At 43.2% G+C, this 21,104-nt stretch overlaps 1 protein-coding gene across 1 annotated transcript in view; it reads right to left on the minus strand.

The window, feature by feature from the left end:
- Positions 1-21,104, minus strand: part of ADAM12 (ADAM metallopeptidase domain 12) — a 179,508-nt gene that overhangs the window by 71,326 nt on the left and 87,078 nt on the right. The window contains exons 4-5 of the mRNA XM_021526349.3: positions 5,969-6,047; positions 2,455-2,531 (exon numbers count right to left, since the gene is read on the minus strand). Coding sequence (XP_021382024.2) covers positions 2,455-2,531; positions 5,969-6,047 — 156 coding nt within the window. The remainder of the gene's footprint in view (positions 1-2,454; positions 2,532-5,968; positions 6,048-21,104) is intronic.

A 21,104-nucleotide genomic window follows, 5' to 3' on the forward strand; every position in this document is an offset into this window, starting at 1 on the left:
CAAGCACAAGCAATATCTGGGAGTTATTCTGTCTGGGAGTTGTTGCTGTTGGCTGTCGGGCTGTGCAACAGGTTTGGTGAAGTGAATCAACAGGCACAGAACTCTTATCACAAGCTGTTCCCACCCATGGACACTCTGTTTACCAATCTCAGCAGTGAAACAGGCACAGAAACTGATATTTATCCTCATCTGACCTCCTATGAGAACGAAACATGCACTGCAAAGGAAATTTCTGCAATTTTGTACTGAAAAAGATGCTGCTCTGCTTCCCTGCAGAGGAGGAGCCTAATCCTGTCAGCCTGTACTTTGGGGACTTGTCTGCAACAGTGCCAGGAAAATGTCCTGCCAGGATCTGCTGTCGTGACATGTCTGAACCACCTAAAACTGGGAAACTACTCTGGGAGCTCCACAATTCTGAAGAGAGCACTTTGGAGAAGAAAGAAAAGACTTCTAATGTGGAGAAGGGAATTTTCTCTTGAGAATGATTCATTTCTAGGTAGCTCTGGAGCAAGGACATCGATGCAGACCCTTTCCCATGATGGACAAATTTTCCCTGTGGAGCCTGCAGCATTGTGATCCTTTAACTAAAATACTGAGAGCTCTGCATTAAATTTTTACAGACAGTTTTAAATTCTGGATATATTTAACAGCGACAATGACAGATAAATGCTGACTGTTCATTCCAGGGGTTTATTAAACTTTTGGGAGATGCTGTATCCATAGTGAAGCACCATAAAGCCCCTCTGTGTGGGAATGAGCCAAAGGAATCCCACCCACTACAGCAAATGGGTCATTCCCAGAGGGAATGGGGTGCTGGGATCAAACTCTGCTCTCTCTGCTGCTGTCTGTCCCAGAGCTCCCTTACAAAAGCCTTGACAATGCCACTGTTGCACAAAATGCAAAATCAAGGGGAAAAGATTCCAGCTACTCCTGCTGTTCGTAGATAAATTAAAACCAGAAAAGGCTGAGACAGCTGGAAATCTGACAGGAAAACTGGGTTTTCCAAGGAGAACATCGAGCCAATTTACAGTTAATTACTGTGATTTGGAACAGATCTGTGAGTAAATACCAGTCTCTGATTGTCCAAGTAAGAAAGATAATTGTTTCCTGAACCGTGTCTGTTGTGTACGTGAGATTTTGTCAGCCCATTCCTTCATCAAACTCGAAGAGGTTTGATTTTTAGCAATAGGAATCTGCTACTCTGCTGTTAACAAGCAGCTAAAATCCAAAAGCTGAGCATCTTACCTGCCATAAACACAATTATTGAGCTGCACAGCCATGCATATTCCCTGTATCATAGAATCGTTGGGTCCCTGATTTCTGAAGCCACCTCTCCTAATGACGAGGCTGCTGGACAATGAGTGATTCCACAGCTGGCAAAGCAGTGCTGACAGCACTGGTGAAACAGTTTTGAGGACAAAGAGGTCTGCAAAGCCACTGGACACTGCCAGTATAAAAATGTGCCAAGGAATGGGCACAGAGAGGGATGGGCAGCACCACCCAAAATTGTGTTATATGTTCTTTGTTTATTCTGCTCAGAGCAACTCGAGGGAAAATGATTTGTAGGGATTCATCCAACATTTGAAAAAGAGATAGGATCATGGAATTATTTCTGTTGAAGCCCTCTAAGATGACAGAGTCAAACCATCCTCCAGCGCTGCCAGGGCCACCACTGCCCCATGTCCCCAAGTGCCACATCCACATGGATTTTAAATCCCTCCAGGGATGGGGACTCCACCTGGGCAGCTGGGCCAGGCCTGGACAAACCTTTCCATGAAGGAATTTTCCCAAATATCCACCCTGAGCCCAGCCTGGGGCCGTTCCCTCTGCTCCTGTCCCTGTTCTTGGAGCACAGCCCGACCCCCCGGCTGTCCCCTCCTGGCAGGAGCTGTGAGAGCCACAAGGTCCCCCTGATCCCCCTTTGCTCCAGGCTGAGCCCCTCAGCTCCCTCAGGAGTTCCCAGCCCCTTCCCAGCTCCCTCAGGAGTTCCCAGCCCCTTCCCAAATCCCTCAGGAGTTCCCCAGCCCCTTCCCAAATCCCTCAGGAGTTCCCCAGCCCCTTCCCAAATCCCTCAGGAGTTCCCAGCCCCTTCCCAAATCCCTCAGGAGTTCCCAGTCCCTTCCCAAATCCCTCAGGAGTTCCCAGCCCCTTCCCAAATCCCTCAGGAGTTCCCAGCCCCTTCCCAGCTCCCTCAGGAGTTCCCCAGCCCCTTCCCAAATCCCTCAGGAGTTCCCCAGCCCCTTCCCAAATCCCTCAGGAGTTCCCAGCCCCTTCCCAGCTCCCTCAGGAGTTCCCAGCCCCTTCCCAAATCCCTCAGGAGTTCCCCAGCCCCTTCCCAGCTCCATCAGGATTCTTCAGCCCCTTCCCAGCTCCCCCAGCCCCTTCCCCAGTATTGATTCAAGCATTTAGAGCCAAACCAAGCACCGAGGAGCTCAAACTGAGCTCTGGGCTCACCTGAGTCCCGAGCAGGTGCTGAGGCTGACGGAGGAGCCGGGGAACCCCTGGACCTGGCCATGGTAAAAGCAGTGACCCTGTGCAGGAGGAGAAAACATTTCAGTGCTCCCAGATGCTCTTTGCTCCTGGCTTTCCAGCCCCTTCATTCCAAGGGGATTATCAGCTCCAGGCCACAGCATTCAGAATCACACTGACAGCATTTTCCTGTCCCACCAAATATTCTAAACCTTGGGTGCTCCTAAAATCCAAAAAGTTATACGAGGTTTTTTTTTTGGTTTTGTGTTCTTATTTTGTATGGGATCAATAATGTTAGATTTGTATGACTGACCCTCTTTTTCTGTGTTATGTATTTAAAGCTCCAATATTGAATATTTGATAACATTTTATATTACTTTAATATCATTTACATTATTTTAGTACTTGATAATATTTTATAAAATAATCAGATTAATAAGTCAGCTGCTGCATTTTAACTGCTTTCTGTAGAGACCCCTACTTTTATTTAAGGACATTTAAATCTGTGTATCCCTATAGGTATGTGAAAAGAGAAGTACAACAAAGGCTATCCCAACCCTAGAACTTGAAATAAAAATCACTATGAGAAGGAAGGGAAACAGGTTGGAAAGGAATTTTTTTATTGAAATACCCAACCAAGTAGCTGCATGTTATTAAAAACAACCAAGAATAAAGGGGGCTTCTATTTTGAGCGACAACAGTCCAATTTCATTTTGTGCCTAGGTTATTATATTTCTTTAATAATCCACTGCTTGCAAAAGGCACCCACAACAGAGGCTTTCTAAGCACATCCACATATCTGTCTGGAATCAAGGCTAATTTTATTGTTGACTAAAGGTTATATTGCATTCCCAATACCACCTGGAAGCTGAAAACTCTGCTGTGAAAGGTTCCCATCTGATTAGTGCAGAGGGAAGTTATCAGTGCTGCAGCCTAACAGTCATCTCCCTGTGCCTCTTATGGCTTGGTTCATTATTGCATTAATTAACCTTTCCAGGCTGGGGCACGGTTTTCACTCACAGCAGATTTCTAAAAAGCACCTTGATTTGGGTGAAGAAAGCAACAGTCTGGGCAAGATGGAATGCTTCAGACAGGAGTTTTCTGCTAATAAGTTTATGCCAGGAAAAATGTTTGTTTGATTTCCAGCACAAGCAAGTGAACACAGAACAGCCAGCTCTGACTTTCTAAATACAAATCTCAAATCTTTGTCCATGAAGAAATGACAGAAACAGGGTGAGAGTGTTTTACTCTTGGGTATTTTTATCATCAATCCTCATAGTGTCAGTAACACCTTAGCAAAGATAAAGCCACAATAGAAGGGAGTCACAGATTGAATTTTTTGGGGGGGTTATCACTTCAGTCACAATTGCTATGGATGTCAAACTTTTGGTGTGGGTGCACTATTTCATTTTATTTCAGTATTATCAGTTCCGTGCATCCAGCTGATAGAAAATCAATGCCCCTCCCACTCAAGCACTGAATCGCTTATATGCTAAAAGCAAAAATAAAATAGGTTTATTCTCATTGCTTAAAGCAAGCACGAGGTGAAGTTCAGAGCACCTGAGAAAGAAATCTTTGGGTTTGAGCATCACCAGAGCTGAGCAGAGGCCCAGTGAAATGGGGAGGGGAGCCAATATCTCGCCCCACGCAGCTGCTGCTGTGGTCCAGCTGTTTTTATCTAAGAGTGAATTATGGCAAAGGGCCTGACTTCTTTCCCTCTCCACATACAACTTGTCATTTTATCAACTCTGACTCCTGGTTGTGGCCCATTTCACAATTTCTCTGAGATCCAGCAATGTGATGCCAAAGTTCAATATCGAAAATGTAAACTTATCAGAGCATGGCCTGCAACAGGACTGGGAGAAAATTGATTTCTAGCTCAGTAATACCACTGAATTGCAGGATTTTTTCCTGCTGTCAAATCTTTTTATTCCTGCAAAGTAGTCTATAAAATGGGTGACCCCTTAAAAACAAATAATTACCAAGGTTGATCCATCATACCTAAAACAGTACTCTACCCTTGCTTGAGATCATTTCATAAATAGCAGCTTTTGAAAAATTTCCAGGTGCTATAAATTGAAAAGTAACCTAGACACTGACTCGTGTGCTGCCCAAGTGACAGCTCCACAAACCTGCCTTGCTTTGACCTCCAAGCAGAATTTGACTAAGCAACTTTTCAATCGAAAATCGGATTTGGTTTCAACTCCAGACTGTATTGATGTCCTCAGTGAAGAAGAGATATAAAAATAAAATCAGAGACTTATCCTTTCTCTTCTGTATTGCAGCATTTAATGAAAAATGAATGCACTGAGCCTTCTTTTTCAGGCAGCAAAATGCAGTGTCATTACTAATCATGACTTACTTTGCCATTTTGCAAACAGATACTGTGTTTTAGCACAGAAAACTTGTCATTAGCTGTACACATACTCCTGTTAACTCAGGTAAATATCTAGAAGACTCATGTGTTTCATTTATTTCCTTTTACTTCCTTCAGGAGTCTCTGCAGCCTTCCTGCTCCCAAAACAAATGACTGTTTTCTCCTGAGCTGATTTTGAAGGAGATATGAGCACCCAGCAAAATGAAAGCACTGAAAGCTTTCGAAATGATTGCTTTACTTGGGGTGTCTGCAGCTATAATGAAGATGCTCTTTCAGAAGTAAGATGTTATGCAGAGAAATAATTCCTTCCCCTGATCCCAGCAAAGCCTGTTATGGATGGGAACACAAAGCATGGTGTCTCTGCTGACAGTATCAGTGAGTAAATACCAAAACAGAACAAATACTTTATGGGACTTAGGCAGATAAAAGATAAGCTTTGTAATTAAAATGGCTTGCTGCATTATTTCTAATTAAGGCATTCATGCTGTCAGAGGACAAAAAACATTCCTGCCTTAAGGGGTTTTTATTTGTAAAAAGCAGGTTTTAATTGCTTGTTTTAACAAGCCATATTTTGTATAGATCCATATTTATACACACACATACACACAAATACAAGTATAAAGTACATTCACAACACACTTACAGCCTGGATTTAAAAATAAACCAAACCAACACTCTCCCTCAAACCCCACCCATGAATTCCCCAGTGAGGAAAGACACCCAAGCCTTCCAACCTCTGACATGAACTTTTGCACTCTGGAAATCAGATATTTAGGTTTGTTTTTTTTTTTCCCCAAACAGAACCAGGCCTTTTCTCCATAACTGATCAACCATGACTGCCATAATTATCAAATTTTAATGGGTCTATTTCCAAGAAGCTGAAAAAACCCTCACAAATGTTAAAAGCCACTTGGTTCAAACCCCAGAGCTCGCCTTTAAAGGCTGCCTCTAAAAATTCATATGTAGGATCAGAGCAGTCACAAAGACACTGAAGGAAATAGTGAAAACAACCCAAAAAAACCACACACTGAGCTGTTTGATCCCAGGGCTCAGCTCCTGGCAGAGAACACTCTGGATTTTAAGGATGAAGCATCACCTCTACCCAGGACACCCCAGCCTTACCGTGTGGTTGTGTGTGAGAACCACGTCAGTGCCATCCTGCAAATAATGGGTCTCTGTGAAGCCTCTGGCCAGCAGGCCCCTGGAAAAAACAGAGCACAGGGAATATTGAGGCCACCTCAACCTGAATTTATCCTTTAGTGGCTCTGTTTGAGATAAGGATCAAAGCCAGGCATTAAGGATTCAGCGCTATGGGGAATAAGGGAAAATGGAACTCCAAATATTGAAGCTGCAGGACACGAACACTTCCTGTGGTAATTGTGAATAGACTACAAGTTTCCAGACTGTTTTCTCTTCCAAATGAGGACTCTGTGCCAACACATTTCAGTGTTGAATCTTCCATGTAATTTTCAACACATTTTAGGTTAAATCTAGGGAAACCTGCGGTTTAGAGTATTGTTAAGTAATGGTGATTTTTGAAAAGGAAAATGTTTCCCCTGTGTTCCTTATTTTTCCATCTAATCTGTTGTATTCATCAGCAAGTGACCACCCAAAGACTAATTTAGCACTTGGTGAGTGAAACAAACTCCTCCTATTGACACTCCAGGGAAAACAGTGCACGAACATCACAGAATTTACAGCACTAGATTTAACCTGATCATCTGAAAGGATTTTCACAAATGGAAATGCAATGATTTCGCAGGAGGTTGTGCAAGATTGTGTCTGGGACGAGGCAGTCTGTTCCCATTCTCTCCACACTTCCCCTCTTGCCTTTGGCAATGAGATAAAAATTTGGACTTGCAATTGTCATTTTCCAGGAATCTCCAGGGAGGGGCATGTGTGTGACAACCATGAAAACTTCTTTTTTTGTAGGAGCTCATGGAAGAGGGAAAGCTGCATCTGCTTCTTAAAAAAAAAAAAAAAAAAAAAAAAGTCTTGCTATTGATCTGTTTTCAACTCCTTATCTAAAGAGCATTTCTGACAAAGCCAGGAGGAGAAGCACTCATTCACATTTACTCCTAGTGCAGGTCTTGAGTTGTGCTCCTCATCATGAACATCCTCGAGTTTTGACAAAATTTCTGGTGAGCTGCAAAAGCACAGTGTAGAAGGAGCCAAGAGGTAAATGCCACCATCACCATCAGAAAACTAGAGAGTGTAGAATTTCGAAAATCCCTGGCTCTGCATTCCACAATGTTCACTCTGTTCCACTTCGAAGAGGTGTTAGGTTGTCCATTTGAACAAACCAGGCTCTTTCTTTTAATTAAAACTGGTTAATGCTGCACTCTTACAAATATTGCAGTGGGAACCATTACACAGTCATGGTACACGTTTCTCATGTTTGTACAAACATTAGAACTGGAGCATAAACACACATTTAATTTTCATTACTGATTAATTTGCATCACATTAATATCCAATGGCTCCATCAGCATCTGGTTGTGCTAGGAACCCTACAAACACTTATAAGGGAAAAAACCCAGCTTTAAAAGCCTCTGTCTTGAGGTAGGGAAAAAAAAAAAAAGAATGAAACAAGACCAAAAACAAAAAAGAAAAGGAAGAAAAGAAAATAAGGAAGTGGCAAGGCAAAAAAAATGAAGCCCCAATACATTATAGTGAGCACTCAAGCAGAGATTTTCACATTTAACTTTAAAATTTTTCAGCTTGTGGGAAATATTAGCATATTAATAGATATGGAGTGTTAAAACACTGCAGCATTTGGAGGGTTTGTAGAAACTGGATCTCAGGCAACCAGCATACCACACAGCAGGGTTTGGGTGCCCGAGAGAACATCTCGCGTTGGTTTAGACTCACCGTGATAAATCACACCAACCATCTCCACAGGGACACCCGTGGGGCTCAGAGGACACTTGACTGCAGTGCTGATCTCTCCTCCTGTGCCTGCAGCCTCCACAAACCCTGCCAGGAGTGGGCTGTATCCAACAACCATGGAATGGTTTGGATTGGAAGAGACCTTTGAGATCCTCCAGTTCCACCCCCTTCCCTATGCCAGGGTGCTGAGAGCTCCATCCAACATCCCTTGGATACTTCCAGGGGCACCCACAGCTGCTCTGGGCACCCTGTGCCAGGGTCTGCCCACCCTCCCAGGGAACAATTCCTGCCAAAATCCCATCTAAACCCACTCAGTGTCACTTTGGAGCCACTCTCCTTGTCCTGTCACTACACACTCTTGCAAAAAGTCCCTCTCTGTTTCCCACTGTCTCATTATGACAAAGAGCAGCTGCTTTCATAATTATCATTATTTATCTAACACTGCTAAGTTCTGCACTTGGCAGGCATTAATTGCCTTTGTAAAGGCAAGATCCCATTGCTGAAGCCAACAGAGTTTCACTGTGCAGCTTTTGGAAATGGGATTTCATCCAGGACAGGGGGGTGAGTTTCATTTAATGGGACAAAAGTACAGGTAAAGGTAACAGATGTAGCAGAAGGGCAAAGTGATTGAGCAACACACTTGCTTTGTGCTCTGCTGTTTCCAAGGTGTTTGACAGCAATGATGATAAAGGTGACCTTTCTGCTGCTGTTCATTCTGCTCTAAGGCACAGATTTAGAAAATACTTCATAGATCCGTAGGTTTGAATACCAGAAGGGGATTTGTGGTCACCAGCCTGCCCTGCCCCATTACAGGGGTCATCTGACCCAAATTTATCTTCTGCTACAATGACAGGGAAGGAACCAGATTCATAAGAACTCTTGCCTCAATCTCCCATGAAGGTGGAACTATCACAAACCTGGCAGGATTTTAACTAAGCCCAACCTAAACCCACTGCACTTCGTATCTATTTTAACTCTGCCAACATTCAGTTTCCAGCCACTGAATTGGATCTCATTCCCTCACATCAAAGCTTTATTTTTGTTCGAGTCTTCCATGGAAAGTTCTTCCCACTAAAGTGAGGAAATGTAGCAAATAAACAAATTCCTGGTGTCAGCAATGTCCCTGTCAGGATGAAAGTTTGGTATAGATCCTGAAAATACTGGCTGAAAAGAAGAATTCCAAGTGTGAGCTGTAAAAGAGTGGTGAGATCACCAAGATGATGGAACCCCACTTTTGGATTAACAAAAGGAAAGCAAAAGAATGCCCCAATATGGGACAAAGGTTTGTGGCTGCCCCTGGATCCCTGGCAGTGCCCAAGGCCAGGCTGGACACTGGGGCTGGAGCAGCTGGGACAGTGGGAGGTGTCCCTGCCATGGCAGGGGGGCACTGGGTGGGTTTGAAGGTCCCTCCCAACCCAAATCATCCTCTGATTCTATGATATCAAACCATGGAAATTTCATGTGCCACTGGGAAAAGAAAACAACTTTTCAGGGCTCTGCACCAACCCTCCTTCAGTTTGGTAACTCAGACATCAGTGCTGAGACATCTGCTCTGCTGCCATGTCCCTGCTGCTGCCAGCCTGAGAATGAGCCAGGGAAAGGTTTTCCCCACACTGCAGAGGGTGAGGACCTCTGACGTGTTGCCAGGAGTCCAAAAGTTCCTGGCAGAGGAAGGAGATCTCATCCCCACTCGTAAAATGTCCAATATCCTAAAAGCTGTGTAGCTGGGTATGCAGAGTTGGTACCCAGGGACAGCAAGGCATTTCTTGACAGGTTATGAAAATTAAGTGTAACAAGCACTCAAATTCCACTACTGAGTGTGCACCACTCCACTTTCCAATTATGGCAATAATGTTCAACATAGCAAACAATTAATCCAGCATATGTAACTATCAGGTAATTTAATTACCATCCCACCCCCCCAAAGATATGCAATAAAATGGATTGATTTACATTTCTGGTTTTGACCCAGAGTAAAGGAGATTAATAGAGGAAAGTAAATTAATTTAGATGGCAAGCTACTTAACCTAATTGGATCAATGTAATTCTGATAAAGCAGGGATCAAAATAACATTAATATATCATGGAGCAATTCATCACCATGTCTGGAGTTTCAAATGTTGCCAGCTACAATGCTCAGCAGTACCAGATGATTATCAATACTTTGCCCTGCATGAAAGACAGAAACAAATGCTATGAAGAACTGCATCAGCTGCTTAATGTGATTTTAAAAAATCAGCTGAAAACAACACCACAACTTTCTCATTGATGATCCAAAGATGCAAAAGTGCAATTCTTGAGCACAATTACTCATGCACTTAGTCACTGTGTTTATCAGCACAGTGATTTTTTTCACATTTCACAGAATCACAGGGTGGTTTGGGAAGGAAGGGACTGTAAAGCCCCTCCAGTTCCACCCCCTGCCATGGGCACAGACACCTTCCACTAGACCAGGTTGCTCAGGATCAAATTTCCCAGAGCCAAATGAACAAGTAGAAGCTTCCATGGTCCAGAAAGATAAATTTTATGCCTCCTGATCTCTGACAGACACAGCTCCCTCATCCTCTGTAAATCAGCAGAAAGGTTCCCTGTCAGACTTGCTGAAACATTTTCAGGTGTCAAGCAAGTAACCTAAGCCTCAGAGAATATGATGAATTTTATTTAAACTTCTAATCCTCACCTTCCTGGCCCCCCACAAGGTGAAATCTGAGGTGGCTTGTTTGGGGAGGGAAAAAATGTCCTGGTTCAAGCACATCAGTTTTTTTTTCCTCAATCCATTTAATGACAGGAGTGGTAATTTAACACACTGCCTCTCACTTGCAAATGAGAAAATCAGTCTCTGCTCTCCAGGCACCGATATATTATTTCAAAAGGTTATAATGATATTTCATCACCCAGGGAGAGTCAGACAGACACTCACAGGAGTCAGAGATGGAAAAAACCTAGTGGATCATAGCAAGAGCCTCCTGGAAGCCAAGTGTGCCATAGATCAAACCAGGTTCTGCCTCATCGAGCTGCAAGTGTCAGGAGCAATGCTGATCCCACCACTTCCCAGGGCAGATTACTCTGCGTTCCAACAGATGTTACTGTCATGATGCATTTCCCAAAATCCAGCCTTTTCTAGTTTTCCCTAGCCCACTTCTTTCACCAGCTGAGACAATTGCTTTCTTTCTGTTGTTTACATAGGTGCAGATTATTATCCAATTGTCCTTCAGCCATCCAAGCTCCAAGTACAGAGTTTCAGGCTGTAAAAAAGGACAAGAACTGTGCACTCTTCGTGCCAGTGCTGTGCCAGTCACATTCTCTGGGCAGAGAGAAGAGGAAACAATCTTTATCTCTGCTCCTTTGTTATCCCCATGTGGAATGTGGTGTGGAGATTGTTTACCTGCAGTGATTGCTGGTTGGATTCTGGTGAAGGTTGTCTGGGGTCACTGACCAATGGATCCAGCTGTGGCTCGGGCTCTCAGCAGAGAGTCACGAGGTTGTTAGATAAGTAAGTAAGAAATAAGTATGTAGAATAGAATAATATCTCTTTAAATAGTATATTAATGTAATATAGTATAGTTTTAATAAAGCTATCCGTCATCCTTCTGATCTGGAGCCAGATATCTTCATTTCTTCCCTCTGGGGTTGCCTTTTTTTTACTACACAGTGCTACTCAGGAAAAATCTCAGCATCATCTCAGCAGGAGCAGACCCTGGGGTCCAACATCACAGGGATGCCCCCCTTTGGTTACGTGGTTTCTCAGCAGTGCAGAGAAGGTGCTGTGCCCTGTTGACCTCTGGAGAGGAACACAACACTTTGTGTGCTCTGAAGGCTGATTTTCTGCTTCCCCTCGGCTTTGATTCACAGCTCTGTGTAGTCACTCTACTGTGGGAGCTGCTGTTTTAGGAAGAACATTAAATATTCCTGTGGCTTTGAAAAGGATGGCAGCCAGTGCTGTGGTGCCCGTGTCAGTGCCCACAGAGGTGCAGGGCTGGCTCAGGTGTGGCTGGGCTCCTCCCTTCCCCTCTGGGGTGCTGCCTGCAGTCACACACCCCCCGACCCTTACTCAGACTTTCTACTCTGTTTAGTCCTTCCCAGTGATCAAGTGCCTGTTTCCTCCTCCATTCAAGTACTGCCTCACCCTGTTACACAAACTCTTATTAAAACCCCTCTGGCAACGCATTTGAAACCTTTCCTGCATCTGGGGGAGGTGAAGAGACTGAAACACGGTGGTGAGCAGGCAGTTATAAAAAATGTCATTTATTCTGCCTGCTGACACCAGCCTACTCCATTAATTCTTAAGTATCTCAATTCAGGTCATTTTGACCTTTACACTGAAATTAGTCGTTATTTCTTCAATTGCTGCATTTTTTTTTCCCCAGGTACATCCAGAGGAGTAAACAAGTCTGTTGAACCTGCTGCCTCTGCTGTGGTGGTCTCAGTGCAAGCAAAGGTGATGTTCACAGAGGTGTTTTTCAATTCTTCTTTCTCATTACAATGTAAAAAATGAGTTCAGCATGGGTAATGAGTTTCCCATGCATGGGTACCTAACACCATCCTATTCACAAAACCATCTCATATTCTATAAACACACCACATTCTTTCCCTTGTTTAATTATCTTAAGTGATTTGAACTGCTTTTGGACATTTTCCCATTGAATGTCTCCACTTCATAATATCCTATCTGCCACACTCCAGTGTGCTGCCACAGAGGGGCTGCAATGTCATAATTGAAGAACCTGAGAGATTGAAATTCGTGAGCTTAATTAGCACAACAATTCAGAGGAAAAGAGGGGAGTAAAATAAAACTATAATAGCTGGGAAACCAACCAAGCATCCCAGGTTTCAATAGTAACTTTATGGTAGTAGCCTGCAGCCTATCTCACATGGTCTGGAGATAGACAATTTGAGTAGATCATACATTAGATTTGGAAAATACGTCTTTGTGCTTGCACCCAGAGCTTTTAATGCAGAAATTCATATAAACCTGTGCCTACTGGAGTCCAAGTTAAAATATATCCCCTAGAATGAGTGGAATAGTGCCTGGCACACTGAGAACCAGTTCTGACAAACACATGCTGCAGGTGAGATCCATGCTCTGGGTGATCCCTGAACAGTGTGTGGGAACAGGCACTCCCATCCTTAGCTGCTCTCTGGCCTGCTGGGAACAGGGAGAGAAGAGGGACAAATCCACCTTTTCAAGCCTCCAAGCACCCTGTGCTCATAACTCCTCACTGCATGTGGTGGCAGCGTGCAGAAAACCCAAGGGTCTGAGCCAACAAATCGGAGCAGCTGAGGGAGGAACGCAGCTCCCTGGCTGGCAATCACCCAGTGATTGAGAGCTTTCTTCTTCCCTGACTGCTGGGCAAATAATCCATGAGCTTCACCTCCCCAGATTTCAATGGACAAAGATTGAAATGAAATCCAGCACCCTGGCAGCCTCCCGTGCTGTTCTGGGCCCTCAATGCACACCCCGCTTCCATCACTCACTGCCACATTTATGTCACCATTTACTTGCCAAAACTCCAGCATTTATTTATCACTCTAATTCCAAAACATTAATGAAGAGACTACTGCTAACCAGTGTGTGGGCAAAGCAGAAAGAAGATAAGTAACAGTGTTCCAACGAAGGAGATGGGTAACAAGTTATTTCCCTAAAATGGCTTAAACTTGGTCAAGATGTCCATGGTATCCCTAATGGGATGGGTTTAGGTGACCCTACACCTCAGATGGGTGTTGAGGGAAGAAACAACACACAGGGCACGTGTGGGGGAATCAAAGGAAGACCAGCAAGGCTCACTCTGTCACCACAAGAGAGCTCAGCAAAACTTCTCCAGCAGGAAAGCGAACGGCAGCACTTCCATGGACTTTGACTGGAGCTGATCCATCTCACACATCCCAAAAGCCAAACTCACAACTGGATTCCCAAACTCACAACTGGATTCCCAAACTCGCAACTGGATTCCCAAACTCGCAACTGGATTCCCAGCATTCCCATGTTAACCTCAAAGACTTCCTGGCTGCTTTCCACTGTCCAGTTCTGATGTACCAGAGCTTCCAGCACCTCTCTTGGAGTTGTGAGGAATATTTCATACCAGCTCCCTGAGCTTCCCTGTGTGCTGGATTGACAGAAATCCTGTCACTGGTTCAGCTGGGCTGGGTGCCAGGAAAAGCAAACATTTCAGGAGAGGCTCCAGAACAACACAAGCCACAGATTGTTGTCAGCGATGGAGAGGTGCTGGTGCTTCTTGGTTATTGGATTTTTATGGGAAAACACAATTTTGTATATTCAGGCAAAGCCTGTGGGCTGCCTGCTTTGGGGAGATTTTACTGCTCCACCTGCGCTGAGTGTAATGGAAGTGGTCATTACAATTTAAGCTTAGAGTTTAAAGTTTTAAAATATAGTAATATATATAAAACAAGATAGTTTTAAAGCAGACACTAGTCCTTCTTCTTTACCCTCTTCTTCACCTTTTTCTTCATGGGTTTAGGTAGTATTGTGTAATTAAATAAAAAAAATCTGCATTGCGGAACACAAATAATGAGTTATTAAGTTAAAAGTAAAAATAATTTGTCATTTCATAATTAGACAGTTTATCCTTAAAAAGCCTTTTAAAAAAAAGATACAACACCATTTTTAACTTATTAGAGTCAATCACTATAGAACTCACAGTTTGTGGAACTGTAATATAAATAAAAACTAATAAACAACTGAATCAAAAGAAAAAATACCATCTCACATATTTAAAAAAAAAAAAAATTAAAACCTTTAAAAAAATCCACAATAAGAGGCATATATGATGTTTTCAATGCATTCTTTTCCGACGTCCCAGCACTGCCTTTCATAAAACTAAAACATTCTTCCTAGGCCCTGCAACACTCCTAGGATGGCATATTTTCAGTCATTAGTAACTTTGGAGATACTGGGCTGGAAAGCTGTCAAATCCTATTTGAAATGTCTCAGTTAATTAAATATGGCACTCGTAGCTGAGTAAAATTATGCTGCTGAGCAGATGTCACTGGGCAAATTGTCTGACTGTACTTGCATCTGAACATTTGCAGACTGCTACGGAATTCTGGTTAAAAGATACAAGAAAACTGCTCTTAACATGGAAAATTTATAAACATAGAAATTTAAGTAACTCCAATGAAAAATCAGAACTTATTAAAATAGAACTAACGAAATGCAAGCAGAGCTGAGGCATTACAAAAGGTTATTGCAAGCATCTGCAATGTTTTTAGGAAGCCAAGCTCCTACAGTAATGAAAAGTCACTGAGCCTAAGTTTATCCTTAGACTCCAATCAACAATTACGTCCTTTTTGTACCTTATTCTTGCTTTGGAGTGCATGCCTGTAGGCTTGCATTTGCATTTTTAATTTTAAAGAAGTTTTATTGCCATTTCAGCCAATTTGTCAAAACATGAAATCGTATTTTTGTTTTTAACTAAACCCACAATTTCCTCCTTGCCACCACCATGAACCATTTGCTCTTAGCAGGCTGTGCTCATATTTCACTTGCAGAATTATGGATTTTCAGAGCTATGTCTCCATTTTGCCCTGTGCCTCAGTGTCCCTCTCACTCACCTTATAAAATGCTGGGTGAAGAGGGCAGAGGTTGTAAGAAGATCTTTGTGTTTAAATCTGTGTTTAAATCCCATGCCTATAAATCTGCTTTAAAACTCAATAGGTGTGAAAGCCCTAAAATAAATGGCAGCTTGTCTTATATTCTGTGGCCAATACTAAGGATACAACTCATGAAGAGGAGAAACATTCTACATCTCCCCAAAATACTGCTCCTGCTCTGCCTCTGAATCCTTTATGAGCCAGGAATCAATGCAAGGTGGAAGCTGAGATTAAACACAAGCTCACCAGGGTGTTCTCAGTGTCTCCTGCCACTCTTCCTTCCCAATTAAAGCAGTGACTTCCATGAAAATCAATTAATTTGGCAGCACAACCAGGCTGCAGCTCTGTGCTCAGGCTCTGGAGGCTGCTCCCGTGGAGAAGGCTTTGATTTCAGTGCCCAGCACACGTTCAGTGGGACAGAAAACCAGCCAGGAACATTCCCACGGTGTTAAGAACCTGGGTGGATTTGTTTGGAGCTGCCTGGGGATGCTCATGGGCTTTTTTGTTGTGTCAAGGTTGTTCTTACCAGAGCAAGCAGAGCTGTGTGGGATCCCTGTCAACTCCTGCTAAAACCATTCCCACCCAAAACCCAGAGCTGCTCCGGGCTGTGCCAGCAGCACCATTTCTGCACAGAGGTGTCACTGCCTGAACCACTTCTTAAAGAAGCACATCTCCAAAGACAGGGGCTGCCCCCACCCTCAGCCCCTGGCCAGGGAAACACATCCTAAATTCTGATCAGCTGCTGGAATATGGCACTGGAGGGATATTTCAAATAACATCAGGCTATACTTTCAGGAGATTATGGCTCATTTCCAACTAAATCTGCTTCAAGACATGACTTAAAATTAGGATGAGGTGGTTCAAAACAAAGCCATGGGCCTGAGCTACCCAGCAATGAGTTTATAGGGTGGAGGGAGCTGGAAGGATGGGGGTTGAAATATTCCTCCTTCCTTTCTTTTTCTTAGCCATTAATTATGTTCCTACATTCCCTGCATTTTGCTTTAACCTTTCTCCATTATCTCTCCTTTTCCCTGCATCATTCCCCCCAGCCTCTTTCATCACCTCTTGCAGGCTGAGGTTTATTATTCAACAGGAGAAATATTTTCCTTGGTACACAAAACCACAAAAAGCAACACAGCCACGCTGGTGCTTTTCTTCCACAAGCCTGAAACCTGTGGGTACCACAGCAGGGTGTGAGGCTGGCACCTGCCAGAGCCCAGCTCCACAAGATGTGGCATCAGTGGGACCTTCAATGGAGGTGACACTGCTCACCACCCCTCAGCTCAGGCTCCATGCTTGTGTTTTTGGGCAGCAGAGGAAGAATAACCAGTGAAATCAGTAAGGGTAAATTGGTTTTTAGCGTCTTTCTTTGCTTTTTCACCTCTCTCTCTGTTCTGCACTTCCCCTGAATTTAATTCCTTGACTCTGCCATGTGTCAGAGCCCTTTATGAGCACACCAAACCCATCAATCCAAGAGCAAGTGACTGCAGGGGAGCACCAGAGCAACGCCTGTGGATTTTGGGGAGGTGGGCAGGGAGCAGATGGACGTGGGCAGGAAGGAGAGCAGAGGGCTGAGCCACCAGCATCCCTCCTCCTCCTCCTGCACTCACAGACACAGAGAGAAACCCCAGGGCAGCAGCTCCTCTGCTTGTGCTCATTGAGGAGCTGATGAACGTCAGGAGCAGGTTCTGACTCCTCTCTGCAGTGAGGATTTCGGTCCAAACTCGCTCCTCACCCACTCTGAGGCTGCAGTGAAGTCACTGCAGCCACGCTGCTTTAGTGAGAGAAGGATCAGACACCATCTTTTAGTGGTTAAGACACAAAATTATCATTTTCTTTTCAATTCCAGGAAGTAATTAGTTTATAATAACATTTAACATTTAGTTGCTGACAGAGATATGACACTTATCTTACATAAGTCATTTTAATTATTCCTACTAACCAAGACCTCAAAAATATTGTGCAGTCTGAGCTAACAATGCCTTCTCAGATATTTTTGGTTCTACTGTCATTTGAAAAATTGATGCCTAGAGCATCAGCATTTATCAAGCTCATTATAGATTTCATCCAAATGACTACAGATAATTAAAAGTATGCTTCATTTTTATTGTAATGTTTTCCCTCCTAACACTGCAAAGTAATTCCGTTGTTGCTCAGGGTTTTAGGAATTAATATAGACTCATCTGCCAGAAAATGAAGTTCTACAGGATTATAGGCAAACTCTTCATATACCCAGATATGAGTCAAGCATGCAGAAATTATATGTGCACACACACAAATATATTCATATATATACTTTGGAGTACTATATGCATTTTCACATACATTAAACAGTCTTAAAAATTAATTGCTAATTCAGAGAGAGCTACGGACTCCTGGGTAACCACTCCCTGAAAATCAGCCTTCTCTAAAGCACTTGGGCAAGCTGGACACACAAAAAAATCCCTTCAGAATTTTATTTTATATTTGCATTTATCTGTTTCTATATGAAATATATGCACCTGGTGCCCAATCCTCTTACATCACACAGATTTATTCACACTTAAATACAGCAAGTTTATGCTACTACTGCTGACCTGAGAAATCCTGGCAGCCTTTGCTTTATTTTGTGTAACTGTGTGAAGAAACAAGGATTTTGGGAAACTGTTCAAGAAGATTCTGGAGAGCCCCCCTGCCCCAGCAAAGGTTTAAGTGATGTATTGGAAATTTTTAGTGATGTAAAACTCTTCAGGAGATTTCTGAGCTAGCTGGGCTTGCTCTGCAGTGGGAACTGTGTCATGCACAAGTGAAAATTGGGATTGCTGGATAAATGTAGGGTTGTATTTCCACACAGAACTAAATTAACTTTTTTTTTTTTTCTATTACTCATAGATCAGGCTATGTCTGTCATACCTGGAACTGCTATGACTCTTGCTAATAATGCTTATACAGAACTAGAAAATTGATGGGTTTTTACTGCTCCTGAGGTTGCATTATTAGTACAACCCAGAGTTTGACTGGCACAACCACAGCACACTGCACACAGAAATCTGCTTCATTCCAGGATCCTCAGCACTACCTGAATTAATTAACTTCATGTGTGATCCATTTTCCTTGGCACCCCCTTATCACCAAGAGCTCTATGTTTTTACATGACTTTCCATGTTAATTTGAAACTCAGATCACCTATAAATAGCAGTGGCATTAAAAAGCAATTAGAGATACATGCCTTTTTAATGTCCCTATTGTAATCCACACTGGCAAATCAGAGAGATAATATTTAATGAGACAGACACAGAAGAAACTCTCCTGATTTAGTGTTAACATCCACATGAAGCAGTGCTAGCAAGGGGTTGCTGAGGCAGCGTCAGACTGAAATAAGAAAGAAGAAAAAGAAAAAACCCATAATGAGAAGCATCTGACATAAATATTAGGAAATTGATCTATATTTTATAAAGGCCATTTTATCCAAGACAGTTTAGGTTTCCTCCCACTCACGGAATGGATTCACAGTGAATAAACCCTTGACTCATGAGGGTATTTCACACGCAGATTTGGATTTTATGTAAATTATTTAAGTATGTTTTAGGAAGTTTGGGCAGTGATGTAGAAATGTTCCCTTGCCTGCGCACATCAGTCAAAGAAATAACACTCATCACCAAGGAATTCAGCAGGGTAAAAGTTTTGCCAGCAGGCTTAAGGCTAGACTGCAGCATGGAAAAGTTGAAGCTGTGTGATCCCATCCCTTAAATCTGTCTCCTGCTGATGACAGGAGGAGAGGGCAGTGCCTTGGCTAGGCTGGTCCCATTGTGAGCTGCAGAAACCCAAACCCACAGAACCTGCAGGCAGATGGGGATGCCACAATAGCCAAGAGGAAAACCTGGCAACCCTTACAGGTGGGATCTCAAAAGAAAGGTTAATTACACAACAGGTCAGATTTTTTTGGCTTTATCTCCTGGTCGTTACCAAACCTCTCAGAATCATCTTTCTTTCATTTGAGGCACACTTAGGCCAGGAGATGTTCATCCATGTGTTGGGCTTGGACAGGATCAGGTGAGGTGAGAGATGGTTTTTGACAAGTGTGAACCAGAGAGACAAAAGCCCTGCAGAGATCCCTCCAAAAGAGCTCTCCAAAAGAAAACTTTGAGATGCCACAAGAGAATCACAGGATGGTTTGGGTTGGAAGGGATCTTAAAGCTCATCCAGTGCCACCCCTGCCATGGCAGGGACGCCTTCTCCTGTCCCAGGCTGCTCCCAGCCCTGTCCAACCTGGCCTTGGGCACAACCTGCTCTGGGCACCCTGTGCCAGGGCCTCAAACCCTCCCAGGGAACAATTTCCCTCCCAATATCTCATCTAAATCTTTTATCTTTTGATTTAAAACTATTTCTCCTTGTCTTAGGCTCAAGGCAATCAACACATAATTATCCAATGCATGACAAGCATAAAAAAATTCTTTTTGCTTCCTCGCACACTGCTGAATTCTTATGCTTTAAATGTTCAAAAAGAGACATAAAATATGTCACACCTAAAACAAAGGATTTTTTTTTTCACTCCAGCCAGGTCAATACTCCCAGGCAAGTGAGGCTGTTTAATTTGGTGAGAAATGCTCCCCTACAACTGCTCCATGGCAGAGAAGCAGGAGATTTTATCAAGTTTCATCAGAGCTGTGCTGGTTGCTCAGCCAGGGGCAAGAGAGTTTCTGCCATTCCTGTGTCTGTCTGCTCTCACTGCCTGGTCCACAAAGGTTGCAGAGGAAGCACAAGAGAAGGGAAGTGCCAGGTTGTCAGGGAGATCTCAATAATATTGAACAAAAAAATTCCATCAGGTGAGGGAGCAGATGATACAATCAGAGCCACCAACAAAATAGCAGGAAATGCGAAAATTTGGGAAATGTGTAATAGGAGCTTGAGCTGTTCCACTCCAGACTTTTGGCTTTAATTAGATCCTTGTCCAAAATAATGGAAGGGGGTTTGGATTATTTTATTTTTGTTTGGTGGTTTGGCTTTTTTTTTGTTTCGCTTTGTTTTGTTTTGGGTTTTTATTTTAACTGATGGCTGATGTGTAGATTGCAAAAAATGAGCTGCTCTGAGATTAGACAGTGATATCATCGTGCAATCGACCCAGCCCAGCCACATTCCCCCCTCAGCTGTGCCAATTCTCTGTTTTGCTATCAGGCTGAGCAGGAAGGAGATGCTGCAGAAATTCCCAATATTCCCTCGTTAGGAGGAGGCAGGGCTGAGGTGCACAGAGTGGGCAGAGCACCAAGAGGAGCAGCAAAACCGCCTGACGTGCAAAGCTCATCAATGCCAGGGATGAGCCCAGCAGCTCAGCCAGCTAAAGAATAAAAGGCACAAAAGGCAAACAGAAATAAGGGAAATCAAAGCAAAAATCACTAGAGAAATAGGTAGATTTTTTTTTTTTTTTTGGTTAATATTTGTAGGTATTTTCCAGGTGTCAGCAAGGCTTTGAAGCAACCTTCTACTGCTTTGAGTGCTTTGAATACTGAGAGAAAATTAACTCTAGCCCAGCCAAAACCTGGACAATGCTTTTCTCCAATTCCTGACCAGATTTTATGGGATGCTGTTGTTTCCTTAAAAAGCCCATATTCATTGGACTCACATTTTGAGCTATAAGTAAGGGTTTCATTTTAGCAATAAACCACATGTTCCCTGCCATGGCTTTTTGGGAAGGCAGAAGCTTTTATGATAATCTTGGGCACAGCCTTGGATTTAGATGCCATTAATGAAACATCTCTTGATTCTGTCCTTGGACTGCTTGGTC

The sequence above is a fragment of the Lonchura striata genome, chromosome 7 (assembly GCF_046129695.1).
Source record: "Lonchura striata isolate bLonStr1 chromosome 7, bLonStr1.mat, whole genome shotgun sequence".
NCBI classification, from domain to species: domain Eukaryota; kingdom Metazoa; phylum Chordata; class Aves; order Passeriformes; family Estrildidae; genus Lonchura; species Lonchura striata.